Source organism: Prenolepis imparis, unplaced genomic scaffold, assembly GCF_030444845.1.
Source record: "Prenolepis imparis isolate NDT839.2.m4 unplaced genomic scaffold, iyPreImpa1.0 SCAF_6, whole genome shotgun sequence".
Classification (NCBI taxonomy): Eukaryota; Metazoa; Arthropoda; class Insecta; order Hymenoptera; family Formicidae; genus Prenolepis; species Prenolepis imparis.
This window is the reverse complement of record NW_028141164.1, coordinates 17707997-17730791: the sequence shown is the minus strand read 5'-3', so window position 1 is coordinate 17730791 and position 22795 is coordinate 17707997. Positions and strand designations below refer to the sequence as shown.

The following is a 22795-nucleotide window of genomic DNA, read 5'->3' as shown; positions in this document are numbered from 1 at the left end:
ATATACTGGTTTTACATTCATTCTTAAAGAGACATCAAAATGCATTAACGAATTCAAGCAAATGTAAACTAACAGTAACATCGCATCAATGTTATAATTTCCCATACAGCTATATAATTGCAGTACAACATACTATGGCCCGATTTCACCAACGCGAGTTAATCTAATCGGTCGATTAAACTATATCTTTGTCTCTTTTCAGCTACGTTCTTAAAAAGAGACAAAGATATAGTTTAATCGACCGATTAGATTAACTCGCGTTGGTGAAATTGGGCCTTTGTATATAATAATTACATTATAAGAAAGTATAATATTGAGGTTACGTTATTGTTAATTTATGTATACTGGGATCATTTACCAATCATTTAATGGGATTAAACTATTAAGCCGTTTACTAGAAGTTAACTAGAAGTTTACTAAATCAAATAAACTTATATATTTATAACACTTTTGATATTAATATACATAAACAGAAACTGGAAGCGCAATAACTTTTAGACAAAAATATTTACCTTATAAAAACAAATTGTACGTGCGTTGCTGGTTTTGCTAAAATTATATGTAATAAATCAAGTTTAACAATTCCTATCAATTTTTCAGAATTTATTTTTCAGATTGATGCATTAAATAAAAGTATGAATTGTTACATAGAAATCATGAGAGTCACACATCGTCACATGAGTTGTCACACATCGTTACACCATATATGAATTGTTACGTGATACTGATGAGTATTATACATTAGATTCAGTAACTATAAACCTATATTATGTTTGATACAATTTTAGGGAAACCATTTTAGGAGAACACATATATTTTATTTTAACATAAAAGAAATAGTTTTATCAAGTTAATCATGAAATGCAAACTCTTGAAGATTACTAACGGAATATAAAGAATTTCTACATTCATGAGGGCACTTTTAATAATACGACTTCAACATAAGAAAACTTAAAGCACAGTAATTTTTAAACATAAAAATGATAAAATTAAATATATGTGCTGGATTAATTATATGTATTGGATTTGCACAAATTATATCTAATATATCAGGTTCATAATTCCACAGAATTTACTCTTCAGATTGATATATTTAAAAGAAGTATAGTATGTATGAAGTGTTACATAGCAATCATTGTTGCATATGTATGAATACATTATATGTATATGAATTGTTACATAATATTCATGAATTTTAAACAGTAATATGAACCTAATATATTTGATATAATTTTAGGTTAACCATCAGCGCGCGCATACACACACACACACACACACACACACACACAAAAGAAAAAGCTTCATTAAATCAACCATTAAATGCGAATCTTTGAAGAATACTAGAATAACATAATGAAATCGTAAATTCATGGAAGCACTACTAATACAGATACGACATAATCATAAAAAAACTTGAAGCGTATATAATAACTTTCAAACAAAAATGTTTACAATATAATAATAAAATAAATTATGTGTGCTGCTGGTTTTGCTGGAATTATATCTAATATATGTTTATAATTTATTATAATTCACTCTTAAAATTGATGCATTTAAAAGTATGAATTATTACATAGCAATGATAAGTTGTCACACATTGTTATACTATGAGCTTCTGCACACAGGACTCGTTACGCGATAGCCAATAAACTTACAGCTCTTACCGTAAAGCGGTACGTTGATTGGCTATCGCGTCACGCGTAACGCGTAACGCGTCAACGCGTCTTGTGTGCAGAAGCCCTATGAATGAATTATTAGGTGGTATTATTGAGTATTATACATAAAAATAATTATGAACCTCTTAGATTTGATACAATTTTAAGCAAATCGTCAGGACACATACATTTCAACATAAAAAAAATAGTTTCATCAAGTCAATCATGAAATGCAAATCCTTGAAGATTATTAAAATAATATGACATATTTCTACATTCATGAGAAAACTTTTAATAATACGACATAAACATAAAAATACTAAATGAAATCGTACATTTATGAAAGCACGGCAATATATAATTAAATCTATTGCATTGTTCCATCTATTGATGTAGTAGTCCATTGCTTCTTTGCTGATTATTTATCCATGTTTTTACAACTGATGCAGAACGATTTTGTAAACAAGGATTTTTTGCAATAACTTCTTGAATCGCTTTTATAGACGGCAACTTTCCGGTTTTTATATAATCACCAAAATTTTCAATGACTTTTTGTTTTTCTTCATTCGTCCATCGAATGCGTTTCGTACGACCATATGGTGGAGCTATAAAACAATTAGTTACATTAACATAATATTATTACTATATATATGAACAGTAATATTATCTAGATACGGCTGTTCTTCCGAATGGGACACTTCGAGTTGAGGGCAGCCCTTTTGCGTACCGAAAGTAGATACCAAAATAACGTATTATATAAAATTTCAGTCGCGGCAAATTATTTTTTCAAATGTTTTTATTTAAAAAAATTTTCTTTAAAAATTTTATTTAAAAAAATTGGACACCGCACGTGCGAAGATCCACGCGCTGCCTACCGACGGGGAGGGTGCGGGAGGGGGGCCGAAGGCCCCCTTGCACCCCCCCCCGTGTGTGTGTGTGTGTGTATAGGGTAAAGGTACCTATTATGAGATACCATTTACATTTTCTTAATTATTTCCAAAATATATGCAATTAGGAAAGTATTTATATACTGTTTTTAATCGTCATTTCATGTAGTTTTAGGAATCCTACTTCAATAAGTTATATCTCGTTCGAATTTTAATATACATAGGTTTGTTTAAAGTAAGTCAGTTTTTGTATCAAAACCAAAATGTCTCCTAATAAGAGATACTAGCTGATCCTAATATGAGATACTGTCTCATATTAGGTAAACTTAGTTTCATTTTTATTAACATTAAAAATAAAAGACATATAGATAAAAATAAATGTTTTTATTATTACCAGTCTTAATTTTAAACCTTTTACAATGTTATATCTTCAGAACCAACAATACAATTTAAAAATATAGCTTTAATTATATTATTTGTTAGACTTATATTTATAAACTCTTGTATAAAAATGTCAAAAAATATGAAGGTAGATACTTATACCTTAAATCAAACAAAAAACTATCCTTAGAAAAGAAAAATAATCTCATATTACGAGACCTTCGGTATCTCTTATTAAGAGCTTACCATTTGACCGAGATTCAACAAAAAACATTTTGTTTCACTTATAAAACACTATAATGTGCACAGCAGAGAATTCTCTGCTTTAACCAAAAACACAAACTGATAATTATAAAGTATTAATACTGTTATTGAGTTTAATTGAGATTTTACTTTTAGGTAAAAACTGTTGAAAAAATGATTTGCCGCGGTTGAAATTTTATGTATTATGTTGTTTTGGTATCTATTTTCAGTACGCTAAAGGGCTGTTCCGAACTCGAAGTGTCCCATTCGGAAGAATATCCCTAGATACTGCTAACCCTATATAAATTTACGTACTTATCCGTTTTTCGTACTTCCATGAGTGTGTTGTTCTGATTTGCTATTATTGGGGGTACTATGTTTCGTATCCATTTCAGAGAATAAATTCATATCAGTCTCCATTGAAATTTCATCGTTCTCATGACTACTATCTGTTTCATTATTTTTATCGTTATCGACGCCTTGTGCTTTTTCTAATACTTGCGACATCCGTACAATATCTCTACTTACAACGGATTGCCTATAGATTTCTTTATGTATTGCCATGGCATGACCCATATGTTTCGCTAAATCAGAAACATCATTTTCTGATAAATCTAACGCTACACTTATCGTAGCAACGTGTTTTCTGAGACCCATTCCACGTAAGGTCCATGGTCGTTTAGCACCACATAGCGCGGAAAATTGTCGCATCAATTCGCAAGCATTTAAATACTTAAAACAACTTTTATTATATCCCGGAATTCCAAATAAATACGGATTTGCAGCAGGAACACGAGCATTTTCTCGATATTTTAAAATAAATTCAATACATCTAAATAATTGAGCTGACAGTAATACAGGAACAGTACGCATTAATTTTCCACGTATTGTAAATCTTACATATTTTTTTGCAATTTCTCGTGCTGCACCTGACAGAGATCTAAATAAGTCTTTATCTGTGCTCTCTGAGATTTGTACGTAATTCTCAAAATCTTTGATAAGAAGGTGTTCTATTTCGCCCGCTCTACGACGATTAAATAATTGTACTGACGTTAGAGTTACTTTTGCTAGTTCCAACCAACTAGTATAACAAAATGTTTTCTTTAGGATCTTGCACAGTGCCTTACGTTTTTCATCAAGATAATTACGAAGTTTTACAATATCGTCCATTAAAGGTAGTTCTGTTTTTTTACACCTTCTATTTTCTTCCTGCGCTTCCAAAGCAGCTCTATTAACACTAGTTGGAAAATCATCAACAAGAAGAGCAAGGAATTCTTCAGTATCTTTCTTTGTTTCATAATCTTTCTTCTTTATACTTTGAGTAATTAAAAGATTTCCTACTTTCTTAAGTAAAGTTCCCATTAGTTGTGGTGTTGTTGTCACTTTGTATGTACGAGGGCAGTTCGATAAGTCAGTGACTTTTACAAGATATGGCACTCAAATCGCAATCTAATTTTATTTCTGATATTTACCATCTTATTTAAGTATACACACCAAGTTTCAAGTAGATCTGTCCAATAGAAATTTTTTGACAGCGTTCTAAAGCGGATAAGTTTGTGTTTTTTGCTAAAATGGAAAAAAGTGAATTTTGTGTGCTAATAAAACATTACTTTTTGCGTGGAAAAACCATTAAGGAAACTGAAGAAAAGCTAAAAAAGTATTATGGGGACTCTGCTCCGTCGCATGGAATGGTTTACAAGTGGTTCACTGAATTTCGTTGTGGTCGTACAAGCACGAATGATGCTGAGCGCCCGGGACGTCCGAAGATCAATGAACTTTTTAACTTCAGGTTCATTACGGTGAACTGTAGCAAGATGTCGAGCAATCTTCGATTGCATTTTTTGGCAATAGAAGCAGCAATTTTTCTTATTGCCACCTTTAGATCCTTCAGATGGATCAATATTAAGATTAGTGTCATCAGGGCAAATTACGTTGCTATTATTAATCTGTATAGATACTTCAAAGCCCGAAGTATTGTTTGAATCTTTAGTTGATCCACTTGATTGCTTCCTATTATTAGTTGTATCAGGAAATTTGTTATTATTGGAATCTGCTTCTGCCAAGATAGAACTGTGTTCAGAAGGACAATATTCTGAATCCGAATTTTCTTTATGTGTCGTGACATCAAAACATTCTAGACCTAACAAAACAGTTATTAGAATACACATTAAATTTGTACAAAAAGTGTGTATGGGATAGATTAATATTAATTTAACTTTATATATTTTATTATACGTTTCTAGTAATTTAAAGTAAATTGTTACTTTTTTAATATGTTGTGCATTATATATGTTTCAGAAAGTACATAAATATAAATTTTCGTCAATGTTGATTGCAAAACTTCTTACAGACAATAAATAAATTATAGGTTAATGCTTCCAAAATTGTAACGAAAAAGTGAAAATGATAACAAAAGACTTACTGTTATTATTCTGACAATTATTGTAGTCCTTTTCTAACAGCTCATTATATTGACTTTCAATCGGGTTATCAAAAATGTAGTCAGTATCATCATGATCTGTTCTTTCAATACTATCTGTAAAATTATACGAAAATATTTGATGATTTAAACATAAATTCTACTTTTTTCAAGATAAATTTAGATAAAATTTGTTACTGGTTTATGAAATAATTTTAGAGAAATTTTTACGTATCCAACGACACTTAATATTAAGTTTTTAATAAGATGTACATTTATGAATAATACAAAATTAATAACTTTTACTTGAGAAAAACTATATTTTTAAGTACATACCATCAGTAGAAATAGTGTTAACATTCTCTTCCACAGAATGCATAAAATATTCATTGCTGTCACGTATACAACTCAGCGGAAGAAATCAGTGTATCTTCCTTATTTTTTGATGTATTTTCATCATATTCATTACAGTTTTGAAAAATATCAGTTTTACTATTGGATGATTGAACTGAAGAAAGGTGAAGTAGTTTATCACTATGGATAAAAAAATATAAAATTCTTTTTTTAGTGAAATTAACAAAAATTAATTGCGCTTATACGATTAAAAATAATAAAATAATATATAAATAATATATAAAAAATAAAATATTGAAATTATATTGAAAACATAATACTGAAAGTTTGAACGAACGAAAAAAAATTCATATATTTCATATATTTCACTATTCTGTCATTTTTTAGGCATTATGAACTTGAGTCGATACAGATATACAAATACTTTTAAATTCTATAACAGTTGCTGACCAATATTTTACAATTACTCACATTCAATAAGTGAATATTACAGATATTAAAGGAAATAATTTACTAGCAACACAATTGATAAAAATTGGTAAAGGAATTAATTGTTAAAAGTAGAAATTTAATCACAAATATGTATGTAAATGATTAATCAATAAACAATTATTGAAAATGTAAAAACACAATCTTTTACTAAAAAAATTAAAATGATAGAAGTATTAATCTTCTATAATTTAAGAATCCTTATAATTTACTACAATGGAATATGATAAATATGAGTTATGATAGAAATAGAATAAAGTTAGGTTAGGTTTAAAAAGATAAATAAATTAAGAATAAAAAAGCAAGCGCGACGATGAGCGAGGTGAGCATGGCATATGAGCGAGCGAGCAAAAGATAGTAAAAGTTAAATAGGATAAGTTTATTATCTACATAAATACTTCATAGGAAAACAAAATAATGAAATAATTAATAAATATCAATGAATATTACCTATCACATATTAATTTATTATCACGAATTTGCCGTGATCTCAGTGATCGTATTCCTTCATTATTTACATTAACAGATTGTTTGTTCGCCACATTTTGAAGTGGTTCTTTCACTAATTGTGTTGACGATGAAAGTGAATCAGCTAAAACAATTTCTATTATTAATATCATATACATCGTTTATATACATAAAACTGCAAGATGCGAATGTAATACATGCATGTTAGAAAAAGCAATAAATATATAAACACACTCTTATTAAATCAAATCAATAGAAGTACGGATATCGAATAAAAGGAGTTATCTTAACATTATCCATATTCAGATATGTTATACGCATTATAGAATATTTCCAGAAGTTTATAAATGTGTATGATAAGTGAAATTAATGTAACATATTAGAGGCCTTTTATTACAGTAAGATTGTGATAAAGTTTAGAAAAAAAATTTATGTTTATTAAAAAAATGATATAAAAAAACAATTACAATGAAAAAACTTCTTATTTTCACTAACAATAGGACGTTAATTTAGATTTTCAAACACATGCAAAGACAGATTTTTACTACATGTTGAGATATTATTTTTACATTTATAATTAATAATAATTTTTTTAACTTTTATGCCAACAAAATGTTTGCTGTAATCTAAATTAAAAAAGTAATGTACATGAATTGTAAATATTTTTTTCTTTTTATTAGCTATATTATGTTGATTGTCAAAAAAAATATTTTAGATATAAGTGCCTTCAAATATTATCTTATATTTTACTAAATATAAAAATAATTTGTTCAACTATTGTATAATTACATATTGTAATTTTTAATACTTATTACAATATTTATAATATAAGGATAGATAGTAAAAGAAATAAGTAAAAATTTATAAAAATAACATTTTTCTACAATTCCAAATTCAATCAACCAAGCAAAATTGAAAACAATAGAAAAAAACAGGTAGATATAAACAATCTTCCAATGAAAGATGATTTTCAGGTATTAACTCAATTGTTGCAACGAGATCCATATTTTACCATTATTCACATAATAATTATCTCACATGAGAGATGTACATCAATGTATTGATCCTTGGGTCAATTCTCGCAAATATGTAGATAAAGATTTCCCAAAATTTGTGGACGATTGTTGTTCCATCTCGTTTAATATTAATTTCATAAAAATGTAAATTATATTAAATTATTTAAAATAATGCATATTGTATAATACTAATTTTATGTAATTTAATGTATAATAGTATAAAACTAATAATCAAAGCAATCATTTATAATATATACGTACACTAAAAAGAATCAATAATGTAGCATCATTACAGCGCATACAATATTACAAGTAATATAACACAATTACAATATATCAAGAAATTCTTTATATATAATTATCAATCATTTATAAACATAACTAATTGTTAATTATTTTGAATAATATGGCGTTACAGTGTATTTAAAACTAATTTTCTTTACTTGATTAGTTTTGAGTATATACACACTTTTAAGATAAAAAAAACGTTACTCATTTTTAAGATAAGAAACTCATTATACACCCATTGTATTTTAATTTTAAACATTATAAGTTATCAGTCAAATTAACTAGTATAAATTGCTTTTCTTACATACTAACCTTCAACTGTCTGTCCATTTACTGAACTTTCAATATTGCCTGTCTTATCCTTATTTTTGCATTCCTTCATAATATCCGTAAGTAAGATATAAGGCATGCTCCGCATCACATTACCCCATTTATCTAAGTAAATCAATACAATTACATTTTACTTTCATTACAAGATAAAAAATTATTCCTTCCTTAATATTAAGCAAGAGATAGAAAGTTTTGAACTTCATATGTAAAAAATTATTTTTATATGTATAAACAGTAGTACTAATTAATAAAGAATTGATTTGCATTGATGTATGCTTATGAATGCAATTAATCGAATAATAAAACTATGATAGTTTTTGTCACGTTATAAACATTATCGTTGTATTCTATTGCAATAGAGGGCAAATTTTATAATTTTTAATAAAATTTGTGTATTTAAATGATTCATCACTTTAAATAAAATTCGCGAGCTCATTGTTGCGTACAAGGAACAAACAAAAATTGTTCCTATATAATCTCTAGTTATCAATTTGTCAAATGTACTACTATTATTGTTAATTCTGAATAATAATGAGATAAGAAATTAAGCGAAATTTTTATGCAAGAAAAATAGTTATAATATTGATGTAGAATGGCAAACAACGAAAATGATATAGAAATAGGAGATAAATGAAAAACTATTATGTTGAAAATATTAAAGAGAGAATACCTGATAACGAAGACATTGTTGACTTATTCTTCTTTTTCTTTGATTTTGGCATCGCGTGGATATTAAAAGTTTTAATCCGAAAAAAGTTTTATGTATCTTTTTAACAAGTACGCCGGTTAATCTAACCTAACCTCTTCACCTTCTCGCCCAAATTCTTCCTTTTTATGACGGTTGACTCTGACAAAGAATATTAGATAATTATTGAATATTATCATAAAAAGTACTATTACTATTATTTAATACTTTTTAGGGTCTGTGGCGGGTAACTAACCTGCGTTTATTAACTCATCACACATCCGGCAAATGGAGGGAAAAATCCGTGATTTCGTTTCACAGATATGCGCATAATGGCTGCGTTCGCTTTGGATGTTTTCAGCGCTATAAGCATCTTCTGTCTTCGTTTGATATTCGATGTGCAACGAAGACAGAAGATGCTTATAGCGTTGAAAGCGTCAAAGTAAATGCAGCCAAAGTGAATATATATATATAAAGTGGCCCACCGAAAACGAACAGACATATTTTTAGGGTGAAATTTTTAAGGCGAAATTAACCCCTTTTTTGGGGTTGAAGTTAGGTGAACGAAAATAGCCAATTAATATGTCCCCTTTGACAACAAAGTTGACCTGTCCGAGCATTTTTTGACCAAATAGTTAAATGCCAAAAAATATGTCTGTTACGTTTTCGGTGGGCCAGTCTGTATATATATATATATATATATACAGGGTGTCCCGTAAAGACCGGATCAACTCTTCAGGGTAGATTCCTGAGATCATTTTAAGACGAAAATCCCAGTACCAAAATGTCAAGGCTATAATAGTTTTTGAATTATAAGCATTTATAGTTAACGAATCAGATCGCTTAAAGTTGGCCAGCTCAGGAGTGACACAAGTTAAGTGCTAAAGGCGAAAACTGACTATCGCCTCTCTTGTTAATATTGATATAAAGGTTATTTATCCAAAAATAAGATTGCTTATATTGATATTTCTATAAACGCGCATTGTTCAATATAATATTTTCTTTTTTTTTATATTGGAAGTGGACATTTTTTACTTTTACGTGATATAAAACGCAAGCTATCACATGATATTTCTTTCAGAAATTTGGTATTAATTTCATATCTTACAGACAAAACTGTAGTTATCAAATAAGTAGATATGTAGTTAGCAAATGTATTTACAATTATTTAATAAAATAAGCAGCTATTATTGCTAATATCCAAATAAAACTCATTCAAATATATTTTAATCGTTTTATTAAAACAATTCGGAGAAACTAAAAACATTTCATACATTAAATTAATACATTAAATAATTATTTTAATACATTAATTTAACAAAAACAATAAATAATAAATTAATTAAGAGGGGCGATAGTCAGTTTTCGCCTTTAGCGCTTTGCGTTGTGTCACCCCTGAGCGCGCCAACTTTAGGCGGTCTGATTCGTTAACTATAAATGCTTATAATTCAAAAACTATTATAACCTCGACATTTTGGTATTAGGATTTTCGTCTTAAAATGATCTCAGGAGTCTACCCTGAAGAGTTGATCCGGTCTTTACGGGACACCCTGTATATATACTACGCAAAACATATATACATATATACTGGGTATCCCATTTTAATCTATCACCCCTCGTAACTTTGCAGGTACGATCGTAGAGAAAAATGTTTTATACAAAAGTTTTTTGACTTCGAGGGGGACATAAGATGATGTCATTGGTTTGACCTTGAATAGTCATTTGAAGGTCACGTGACGATCATCGATGTTTTCTTAAATGGAACCCCCTATTTTTTATTGTATATTCTTGTAACCCTTGTCGGACGTTTTCAAAACACTACCTATGTGGGTCTTTTGCGCAAGCCGTTCCCAATATACGAAGCTTCAAAGTTGACATATCATCGGCATTTACATTATCCGATGTACACAGCGGGGAGGTTGTTCAGTCGAATTTGTACATCAAGTGGCTCTAAAAAAAAGCAGACTGTGTGTGTGTGTGTGTGTGTGTGTGTGTGTGTGTGTGTGTGTGTGTGTGTGTGTGTGTGTGTGTGTGTGTGTGTGTGTGTGTGTGTGTGATTGTGCTTGCGGGTCAGTGTGGATACCTAAGAATGATAAAATATTTTATTAAAGGTGTTCGAAAACTTTTTAAAAACTTTTAAAAACTTTTAAATACTTTAACTTTTTTCGAAAATATTTTGTATACGTCGCAAAAGCAATTTTACGACTGTTACTCTTTGTAACTCATTTTCATCAATTTTGAAATACAATAATTCTGGAATACTTTTCTAAACTTCGCTAGTCGAGTAATTTTATTCCTTTTGTGTGACCAAGCAGATCACATTGATTCATTTTGATGCCATAGCATTGTTTTCGGTGCTTAGAAAGTTCTTTTCATCAATTCTGAAATATGGCAGACTATCCGCCACAGGAAATCGTTGATATGATACGTATCGCTTGATGTACAAATTCGACAGAACAACCTCCCCGCGGTGTACATCGGATAATGCGAATGCCGATGATATGTCAACTTTGAAACTTCGTATTTTGGGAACGGCTTGCGCAAAAGACCAACATAGGTAGTGTTTTGAAAACGTCTCGACAAGGGTTACAAGAATATACAATAAAAAATAGGGGGTTCCATTTAAGAAAACATCGATGATCTTCACGTGACCTTCAAATGACTATTCAAGGTCAAACCAATGACATCATCTAATGTCCCCCTCGAAGTAAAAAAACTTTTATATGAAACATTTTTTTCTACGATCGTTTCCTGCAAAGTTACAAGGAGTGATAGATTAAAATGGGACACCCTGTACATATATATATATATATATATATATATGGTGCTTTCCAACTACAGAACACAGTGAGACACTGTGTTACACAGTGTTACATAGTATAAATTTTCGTATGTTATTTTTCCAAATATTTGCTTAGGGAAATTAAAATGAAACACTCTGTATATATGTATATATATATATATATATATATATATATATATATATATATATATTGCGACGACTTTTTCTTCCGACTCGCGAAAAGTCGGAAGAACGGAGCGGGACCGTCAACAAAAAGGAATGATTTTAACCCGCGCGTATGGAACTCGGATGTAGGGCGCTCCGCGCGTACCGCAGCGGAGGAAAAGGTCGCAATATTCGCGAAACGTTAATTAATATTGGGCGCCAGACACGGTCTTTCACGCGTCACTTCGCGAGATAATCCGACGCTAAATCTTGGCCGATCAGCTCTCCTAACGGTAGAGAGGCAGGGTGCTGTTGCCGCGAAACTAATAGACTGCAGGATATCAAAATCGCGAAGGGAATCGAACTCAAGATCTACAAGTTGCCGGGACGAGACAAAACTCCAAATAAAAGACTCGGATTATTAACAAAAAATTAACATAAATTTATTACACAAAAAAAATATTTAAAAAAACGGAATATAAAGCGAATAACAGGAATAATCTTATAAAAAAAATAATAATAATAAACAATACAAAATGCAAAAAAAAATCCGAGAGTGATAATTACATTAATTGCCAAAAACGACAATCGGCTATGAGACAAGACGGACGCAATATCCCGTATCGCACGATTTCGCGATCACAGAATACAAGACACAATAGTCACGAGACTATTAATAGAGTTAGCGCGCGCTATGAGAGTAGATTGGAAGTTTTCGAAAACGAGGAGTTACAAGATATTCTTTCTCGGCGCAATCTAATACGGCGCGATCGATTCCCGACGGCACGTGCCTGAGACTTCGCTCTTTCTCTCGCTCTCGCGATCTCTCTCACGTTCCCGCTCTCTCGCCGATGGTCGCGAGTATCACATGTTTTCGCTACAATAGATACTTCACGCGAACTCTATTTTCGAACGCCCTGCGATCGGATATAGAGCGTCCCGCGATCGGATATAGAGCGTCCCGCGACAAGATTCTCACACTACGACGACATTCTCTCAAACACACTACGCAATTATACAAAGACGCGACAATGCACAGTCGCGATACGCAAATCCGACCGAATCCCGGAGAGACGATAATACCGCGTAATCAAATTAACAGACAGGGTGCAAACCCATACAGCGGAACGGCGTACGCAGAAAATCGCGGAACAAGAGCCTCGACCAATCACGGGCGTTCCGTGATTTTCAGCGACTTTCCGTGGTTTTCAGCGGACACTTAACTTTCTTCCGCGGCGGAACTGCGCAATGCGCAATTCTGTACATACATGTGTCAATTATTAAGATTCAATTTTCCTTTATTTTTCAACAGTTAGCAATAAAAATTAGCAATAATTTATATTAATAACTTATCTCTTTGTAACTCTGTTGACTCCACGCCGTTTATTCCACGCCGTTATATCACCCTGTCAAATTTAACACAGTATGTGTGCACATACAAAACAATTCCGTCATTCTTGTTACGCGAAAACGCGGGTTCTTAGTACCCATGGAGCTTAATGAGCGCATCGCGGACTTTGCGCAACCAATCACGAGTCATTATTTTAAAAGGATTAAAACCGTTTAAAATTTATTTAACATTTTTAGCAAATATTTAGAATTAGAAACTCATTCAATTCCACATTTACGTAATAATAAAATAAATAATAATAAAAACGAGTGATAAAAACAATATTAAATAGTCATTTAAGGGACGTGTTGTTCGTTCCGCTTACGCTAATTCTGCTCCATGGAGATGTAGGGACTTGAAATTCGCGTAATGAAAAGCGCGGAACGCCCGTGATTAGTCAAGGCTTCCGCGATTTTCTGCGTACGCCGTTCTGCTGCATGGGTTTGCACCCTAAGGGTGAAAACCCATGGACTGATATTTTCCGCGTAACCAATCAGAGCCGTACCGCGTAACCAATCAGAGCCGTTCCACGTTTCCTTTACGCGGAATTGAATGTTCTGATTGGTTACGCGATACGCGTTACGCGGAAAATATCAGTCCATGGGTTTTCACCTTAACGGTCTCAAAGGCTCCCGCCGCTTAACGCCGATCGTTCGCAAACGCTAAATTGTAAAGGTCGGGCAAGGACCTCTCAACTACCGAAATCACCAAAACTACTCGCGACGGCGTTAGAGCGGCCAAGGCTCGGACGTACAGAAAACGTAATTCGCCTCTTACGGCACGGATAGCTTCACCGATAAAACTTCTCTCCCTCGGCGTCCCTCGCTAATTTCCCAAGCAGGACTCTAAAGTTCTCGGAGGCCCGTATTCATCCTCTCTGTAATCGTTAACAGCTGATGTTCTGGAGCGGGCACGCGACACGCAAGACAGGCAGCACAAGAGTGTAGGATCTATTGCCCCGGGTCGATATCGGGACTCAATCCTGCGCGAAAGGGTGTGCGCGGACGCCCACCCAATTACAGCGTCGCGTAGCTTATCGCTGTCGCGCGGCTTACGCACGGCCGTACTTAGGGCGACGGCGCCCTTATCGGGACTTTATGACAATTATTTTAGGCGCTAATTACGCCATGTTTTCAGTAGTTTCGCCGGTTCTTGGGCTTCGTAATATCCAGAGATGTGGCTGAGATCGGTTTTCGGCTCCGCCGAACTGCAGCGGGGTAACTTCTGCCCTCGTTGATGCGGGGTCCTTTTTTCGCTCCTGCAGGGTGCGTTACTGCCCGATCTCGAGGGTTTGCGCGTTTCGCGCTGTAACGGCCGCGTCCTTGGATCTGCCGAATTCCCATATCTGATAAACAACTTTGCTCCGGACTGTTTTTATATTCCGCCAAGGTTGTCGGCAATGTTTTCGGCTTCGATACCTCTCCTATGTCAACCTTTTACTTTCTCTCGGCAAAACTCACAATCGATAAAAAAAATAAAATAAACGCGAATTAATAATTATACTTATGATATCGCAAGCCGTCTCTTCGGGGAAAATCGGTGGCTCTCGTGCTCTCTCTCTCGCGTGGCGCGGCCGCTCTGCCCTTGCCCCGCGATTACGGCAGGAGGGACGCGCGTCGTGACGGCAACGTCACAATATATATATATATATATATAGTGTTGCGCCCCCTCGGATCTGCATCCTCATCCTCGGGATTATCCCGTGTTCATTTCCGGGAGATCGTCGTCAAGAGAGTTGTTTATCAACAACTCCCGCGTTACTTTTGTTGCCGACGCCATGTCAGTCTTAGTCTGGCTGTCAAACGATATTGACGTGCTACGCGATTACAGATTATATCCCAAAATATTCCTAAATTGTATTCTTCTTTGTTTTCTCTCAAGGGACGTTCATTCCATTAAACTCAATTCTGTGTAATCCTTGTCTTATTTATTTCGCGCGCGAGTGACTGTGAGTGTTTGTGAGGAGATATCTTACAAGATATTTCAAGAGGCGTCTGGGGGACGTAACATTTTGGGGGCTCGTCCGGGATCAACCGAAAGGATCGCCCGAAAGAAATTCCAACGATGGCACAGAATTCTCCGAAAGCGCCGCGATCTCGAACGGCTGCGAAAGACGCCGAGACGGATCCTCTACAAGCCGCGCTTCAGGAGCTCAGAGAGATACGCGAAGAGCGAGATCGACAGCAGGCTCGTTTCGAGACTCTCCTGAGAGAGAAGGACGACCAGCTACGTCGACTAGAGCAAAGGATTCAAAGAGTTTCTTCACATCAAACACCCAATCAGCTAAGTCCTTCCAATAATAGAGATAGGGCTTGCGGCGATACGCAAAACGATTTTGGGGCTTGCGCGAGTACTGCGAGATCCGCGACAAACGCGAGTGCCGCGATAAACGCGATAAACGCGAGTGAAGTGACCGCCGACTTTCGCACGAAAACGGGTTTGAAATTAAAGCCCGACACGTACGACGGGAAAGTTCCGCTGCGGGAGTTCCTCTCCCAATTCCTCCTAATCGCGGTCGCGAATAAATGGGACGACAAAACAAAGACAATCTCTCTCGCCGCGAACCTTAGGGGAAAAGCGCGTACCGTTCTAGAAAACGTCGAGAATTTTGAGGAATTAACTTTCGCAGAATTAAAATCAAAACTAGAATTACTTTTTGGAGACGGAAATTTGACTCAAAACTATTACTCACTCTTTATCAATAGGAAACAAAAATACGGGGAAGATTTCGCTTCATTCGGGACCGAATTGGAAAGACTTTCGTGGCTTGCTTACCATGTCCTTACGAAGTCCGTGATAAGATTGCATGCGCGCAATTCATTTCCGCGTTATCCGACAATTTTGTAAAAAGAACCCTCCAATTAGAAGGAGTGACTTCACTAAATTTAGCTATTGAGAGAGGAAAAGCTATTAAAATAATTCGGGACGAGAATTTTGACAAAAAGAGAGATTACGGAAATAACGGGAATAACGGGAATAAAAGAGATTTTTACGGAAATAAGAAAGAATTCGCGAATAACGGGAATAAGAAAGATTACGGGAATAATAATGGGAATAGTGAAAATAATGCGGGATTTCACAAAAATTATGAAAGACAAAATTATCAAAAAGGAGAGAGGAACCACGCGCGAATGAACCCCGATGAAAAGAAGGAATTTGACTCGAAAAGGAAAGCGCAAGCAAACAATTCTTCTTCAAAAGAATGTTGGTCTTGCGGAAAGACCGGACATTTACGATTCCAGTGCCCTGACGCGAAGGGAAACTGAAATTGGTTGAACTTTTCGGGGAAGATTCGACTTTTTCGGATGATTCCCCGACTTCAGATTTTGTTGAATGTAGGGTTAGAAGGATCCAAAAGAAAGAATATTTTTCATATTTTGGAAAATTAAACAAAAAAAGTTGTCTCTTTAAAATAGATACAGGCTCTGACGTCTCTTTATTAAATAGTAAACTTGTGGGAGAAGATCTTGAAAAGATTCCAGTAAAAAATATTAATTTAAAGTGTCCAAATGGAGGAAAAGTTTTAATTGATTTTTTAGTGAAAGTAAAAATTGAAATTGGAAATTCCCTTATTTATTGCTGACATCAATGATCAATGCATTCTTGGAGTTGACTTCCTTAAAATAATTAATTTGGATAATGTATTTAATAAAGTTTTTGATGAATTCACGAATAATGAAGAACTAAAGAATTATCAATGTTCAAAAATTAAAGATTTTTCTAAAAAAATTCCATCTATCTTAAATGATCTTTTTGAAAAGAGTTCAATTGAGTTACAAGAATCCCAAAAAGAAATTTTTATTAATTTTCTAAATAAGTTTCAAGATCTATTCTCCTGCGATATTGTTGCCGGGAATTGCGATGTTATCGAACATTTTATAAATGTGAAAGATTCTCTCCCCATAAAACAGGCACCCCGTAGGATTCCTTTTCAGATGAGGGAGGAAGTGGATAAAATAATGGAGGAAATGAAAACTGAAGGAATCATTGAGGAATCTCAGAGTCCTTGGATTTCGCCAGCTGTCATGGTAAAAAAAAAAGATGGAACCCTGAGATTTTGCATTGACTACCGGAGACTAAATGCTATCACGGTAAAAGATTCCTATCCCCTCCCTCGAATCGACGACGTATTAGACCAACTATCAGGTAATTCTTGGTTTTCTACGCTTGACTTGAAGAGTGGTTATTGGCAGTTGAAAATACGTCCTTCTGACAAAGAAAAAACAGCCTTTTCTATCGGAAAGGGACTTTGGCAATTTACAATAATGCCTTTTGGATTGTGTAACGCCCCCGCGACTTTTCAAAGACTTATGGAAAAAGTTTTACATGGAATTATTTCGAAAAAATGTTTGGTATATTTAGATGACATTATTATTTTCGGGAAAGATTTTACTCAAATGTTCAAAAACCTTGAAGAAGTATTTTTACGATTGCAAAAAGCGAATCTTAAAATCAATCCAAAGAAATGTTTACTTTTACAAAAAAATGTTAAATATCTTGGACACGTAGTTTCCAAACAGGGTGTTACCACAGATCCAGAAAAAATAACAGCTGTAAAAGATTGGCCAATACCACATACTAAAAAGCAATTGCGTAGTTTCTTAGGATTTTGCTCTTACTATAGGAAGTTTGTTAGAGGTTTTTCTTCAATAGCTAAACCTCTTTTCGCCTTAACAGAAAACCAAATAAAATTTATTTGGAACGACGATTGTAATAGTGCTTTCGAGAAATTGAAATTAATGTCATCTTCTTCCCCAGTGTTATCTTTTCCAAAAGGAAAAGGTCAATTCATTTTAGATACTGACGCTTCCAATATCGGAATTGGTGCAGTGTTATCTCAAATTCAAGGCGAAAAAGAGATGGTCATCGCGTATTTCAGTCGAGTCCTTAGTAAAACCGAAAGGAATTATTGTGTGACTCGTCGCGAGTTATTAGCGATTATTGACGCTATCAAATTTTTTCGACATTATCTTTTAGGTCGAAGATTCTTAATTCGAACCGATCACATTTCATCAAAATGGCTTATGTCTTTTAAGGATCTTGAGGAGCAACTGGCTCGTTGGTTGGAAAAACTCCAAGAATTCGACTTTGAAGTGCAACACCGTAAGGGGGAGTCTCACAAGAATGCCGATGGATTATCCAGTCGACTTTGTGAGACTTTTGGCTGCGAATATTGTGCTAAAGTCGAAGGAAGGAACAATTCAGAAAGCGAGAAAATAGTTGCCCGACTCATACTCCAAGGAGAGGATCTGGAAGTATGGCAAAAGGATCAAGAGGAAGATCCTAATATTGCCATTATCATTCAAGGAAAAAGAGAAGGAAGACGTCCATCGTCCGCCTCGTTCTGAATTGGTGACTCACGATATTTCCGCTCAAATTTATTGGGCATATTGGGATGCGTTAGTTCTTCAAAATGGAATCCTTTACAAGAAGTGGGAAGCCCCGAATTTGAAGTCTAGTTTTCTTCAGTTAATTGTTCCTCGGAAACGAGTGAAAGAGATTCCCGAAGAAGTACATGACTCTCCATCCGGAGGTCATTTCGGAATAAACAAAACCTTAGAAAAAGTTCGAAAACGTTTTTATTGGGCAACTTATAAGCAAGACATAGAAAATTGGTGCAAGTCTTGCAAAGTTTGCGTTTCAAAAAAAGGCCCCACAGGAAAAGGAAAATCTCCCATGCAGATATATAATGTCGGAAATCCATTCGAGAGGATTCAGATGGATATTTTAGGCCCACTTCCTATCACTTCTTCAAAAAATAAATATGTGATTGTCATCATTGATTGCTTCACCAAATGGGTAGAAGCTTTTCTCCTGAAGAATATTAGAGCAAAAACGGTTGCAGAAATCTTCGTCAATGAATTTATTTCAAGACATGGAGTACCTTTAGAGGTACATACCGACCAAGGGAAGAATTTTGAATCCAAACTTTTTGCCGAATTAATGGAACTTCTTGGAATTAGGAAAACACGGACTACCCCGTTACATCCTCAGTCTGATGGTCAAGTCGAACGACAACATCAAACTATAATAAACTATTTAGCGAAGTATATTTCACAGAATCAAAAGGATTGGGATCGATGGATCCCCATGTTTCTTCTGGCCTACAGATCTTCGAAGCACGAAACTACTGGAATGACTCCTGCGGAATTATATTTCGCTCGAGATTTAAGACTTCCAGTGGATTTGTTACGAGGGAACCTTCCTAAGACAGAAGAGGGAGAATCTTCTTCTTCAATTGAGAATTTCGCCAGTATTCTTAGAGAAAAATTAGATGAAATTCATTCCGAAGTTAAAGGAAAGATGGATACAAAATCTTCTCGAGTAAAGAGTTGGTATGATAGGAGAGTTAGGAAGATTCTATTTCAGGAGGGAGAGAGAGTCTGGTTTTACAACCCCCGAAGAATTAAAGGAAAAGCTCCCAAATTGCAAAGCAATTGAGAGGGACCTTTCTTTATAGTGAAGAAATTCAACGATGTGGTGTATTGTATTCAGAAGACACTCAGACATCGGAAAAAAGTGGTTCACGCGGATAGAATAGCTCCATTTATAGATAGAAATGTTGTTAATTGTTAGTTAGGTCAGAGCCTGAATAAAATTGTTAGGGAGTAGGGAGATGTGTGTGTATGAGTTTGTGTGTGTGTGTGTGTGTGTATGAGTTTGTGTGTGTGTATGTATATTTTCATTTTAGAATTCTTACTGCGAAAAATGTTTTTCTTTTCTAGTTGAAGATCTTCAAGATCTTCCAGATTTGTCTGAGTCTTCAGTACGGGAGGATTCTCCAAGGAAGTTCCTGTGGCTGAGACTCATCGGAAACAGCTGACATCTTTCAAAAGGAGATTTCCAATTCGTTGTATTCTAAAGGTCGTTTGATTCTTCAATTAAGAAGACTGTCTCGCCCACGGTTTTTTTTGATCCGTGGTTTTTCCCATGGGACGAAGGGCAAATGCCGAGGCAGGAACTTGGGGAGTCCTCGAGGGACGATGGGTCCACGGATGTTACCCCCCCCCTTGTCTGAAGATTCAACGTTCTTCGATTTTCTCCGGAAGACGCTTAAGCGAGAACAACAGAACAACAGCGAAGAGAGCAGAAATTTTCACCTCGGCGGGTGTGAAGAAGAGTCTGGCCAACTCTTCTCTTCGAAGACACCGTTCGAGTATGGAGAGCAAGAGGGCGAAGTCCGGTAACCTGTAGCAGCAGCTCAGGGGGGGCAGGATTCGTCCGGACGAAGAAGACGCAAGATTGGGACCAGACGTTTCGCTCGACCACCCACAGCAGCAGCTTGGGAAGAGCAGGAGAATCGTCGGTGCCCTGGAATCAGCGTCAGTCCTGGGTCTTCAGTAGTCTCCATGTTGGATTGTCGGGACGACAATCTTAAAGGAGGGGGGTAGTGTTGCGCCCCTTCGGATCTGCATCCTCATCCTCGGGATTATCCCGTGTTCGTTTCCGGGAGATCGTCGTCAAGAGAGTTGTTTATCAACAACTCCCGCGTTACTTTTGTTGCTGACGCCATGTCAGTCTTAGTCTGGCTGTCAAACGATATTGACGTGCTACGCGACTACAGATTATATCCCAAAATATTCCTAAATTGTATTCTTCTTTGTTTTCTCTCAAGGGACGTTCATTCCATTAAACTCAATTCTGTGTAATCCTTGTCTTATTTATTTCGCGCGCGAGTGACTGTGAGTGTTTGTGAGGAGATATCTTACGAGATATTTCAAGAGGCGTCTGGGGGACGTAACAATATATATATATATATATATATATATGTATGTATATATATATGATTATAATATATAATATTTAATAATAATATCGTAAGTAAAATGTGTTTTAATTAATGCTTGGCGGACAACCATACCTTCTCCTAGACGCGGTGATATCGGATCTATTGGTATAGGCAATTCAGGAGGCAAATTATTATTAATTATTAAAACGTCTTTAAGTATGAAAGCAATTGTGTAAAACTGCACAAGCAACTATTATGTTGCAAATTGTTTCCAATTTATTACTTATTCCTCAGCTCAAGTATGAAAATCTGCTTTTCCAAATTCCAAACATACGCTTCCAAACATTGCGAGCTTTAACATGAGCGCAATTAAATCGTATTTCTGGAATTGTCTGAGAATTCAGTATGGGAGCATAAAGATATGGTAGGCTGGAATAACCATTACCATCAAGTAATGCACCTTTTAATTCCTTTTGCATGTATTTCATATTTACACGAGACATATTAAATATGCGACTATTATGTGTGCTACCAGCCCATCGGGCTACGATATCTAAAAATTCTCCTCGAGGTCCAGCTACAGCTTGTACATTTATTGAAAAAAACAATTTTCTATTTCGGAAAGCTTCATGAAATTGTTGGCCTAGTATATTAACTAATTTGATGTATGTACAATCAATGGACCCATCGAGATTCTTGGTATTCTATTTCAACCTTCTTGTCTGCCCAATTCTTGGTACATATGTCAATTTCTTTCGATTTCTTCACGTGTATTTGGAAATGTAATGAAAGTCCGACGCATATCGGCAAGAAGACTTGATACATTATGAACAATATTCAAAGCGCCAGCTTTAAAAATTTCTTCTAAAAATCACCACATACTATCTATAAAAATACAAATTTATATATATGTAAGAATATATAAACAGCATTTAGATCTGGATATAGAAATATTTTTCTTTCAAAAATTAATTAAGCTAACTTGGAAGGATGCTGTAGCACAAAATCGAAAACATAAAAGGAGCTGTTTAACTGGTGATATTGGAAGACCTCTTCTTGATGCTTTGCAAAGAGACTCTATAATTCGAAGAAGAATGTAATGCATTATAGATTCTTTTCGAAATCTGTATCGATTGAAAAATTCATTCTCAGACCATTCAAAGAGATTTCGTGCATCTCTAATATAACGTTTTGGTAAACGTACGAGCAATTTATTATATATATCATATTGATCATAAATATCATATTAATCATAATTATCAATCCAATTCATTTTAATTAACCTATAAATTGTTAAAAATTGTAATTACATGATTTATTTTTTTTTTATTATGAACATTTTTAGTATTAATTTGCAATTAAAACGTACTTTTATATGTATAAATAATTGATGATTAATCTTTCCTCAAGTCATCTTCAAACCACACTTGAATGATACATAATTTTTCCTGACTCAAATTTTAGCTGATACGAAATTCAAAGACTATTAATATGTACACGTACGATCTTCTGTC

General features: G+C 34.4%; 1 protein-coding gene across 8 annotated transcripts; it reads right to left on the bottom strand.

The window, feature by feature from the left end:
* Window positions 1–614: 614 nt before the first annotated feature.
* On the bottom strand, window positions 615–22702 carry LOC145937050 (uncharacterized). Of its 8 annotated transcripts, none has more exons than XM_083039830.1 (9): window positions 16328–18782; window positions 9201–9377; window positions 8513–8635; window positions 7909–8029; window positions 6879–7020; window positions 5922–6119; window positions 5589–5702; window positions 3482–5306; window positions 615–2260 (listed from the first exon to the last, which is right to left on the bottom strand). In XM_083039830.1, exon 8 carries the CDS (start codon window positions 4526–4528, stop codon window positions 3482–3484), a length of 1047 nt encoding a protein of 348 aa, XP_082895956.1. In that variant the 5' UTR covers window positions 4529–5306; window positions 5589–5702; window positions 5922–6119; window positions 6879–7020; window positions 7909–8029; window positions 8513–8635; window positions 9201–9377; window positions 16328–18782; the 3' UTR covers window positions 615–2260. The 8 variants fall into 5 exon arrangements, with proteins under 8 accessions (XP_082895958.1, XP_082895956.1, XP_082895962.1 ...); XM_083039831.1 differs by having other exon boundaries at window positions 7935–8029; XM_083039832.1 differs by lacking the exon at window positions 16328–18782 and adding an exon at window positions 21414–22702.
* Between the last annotated feature and the right edge of the window lie 93 nt (window positions 22703–22795).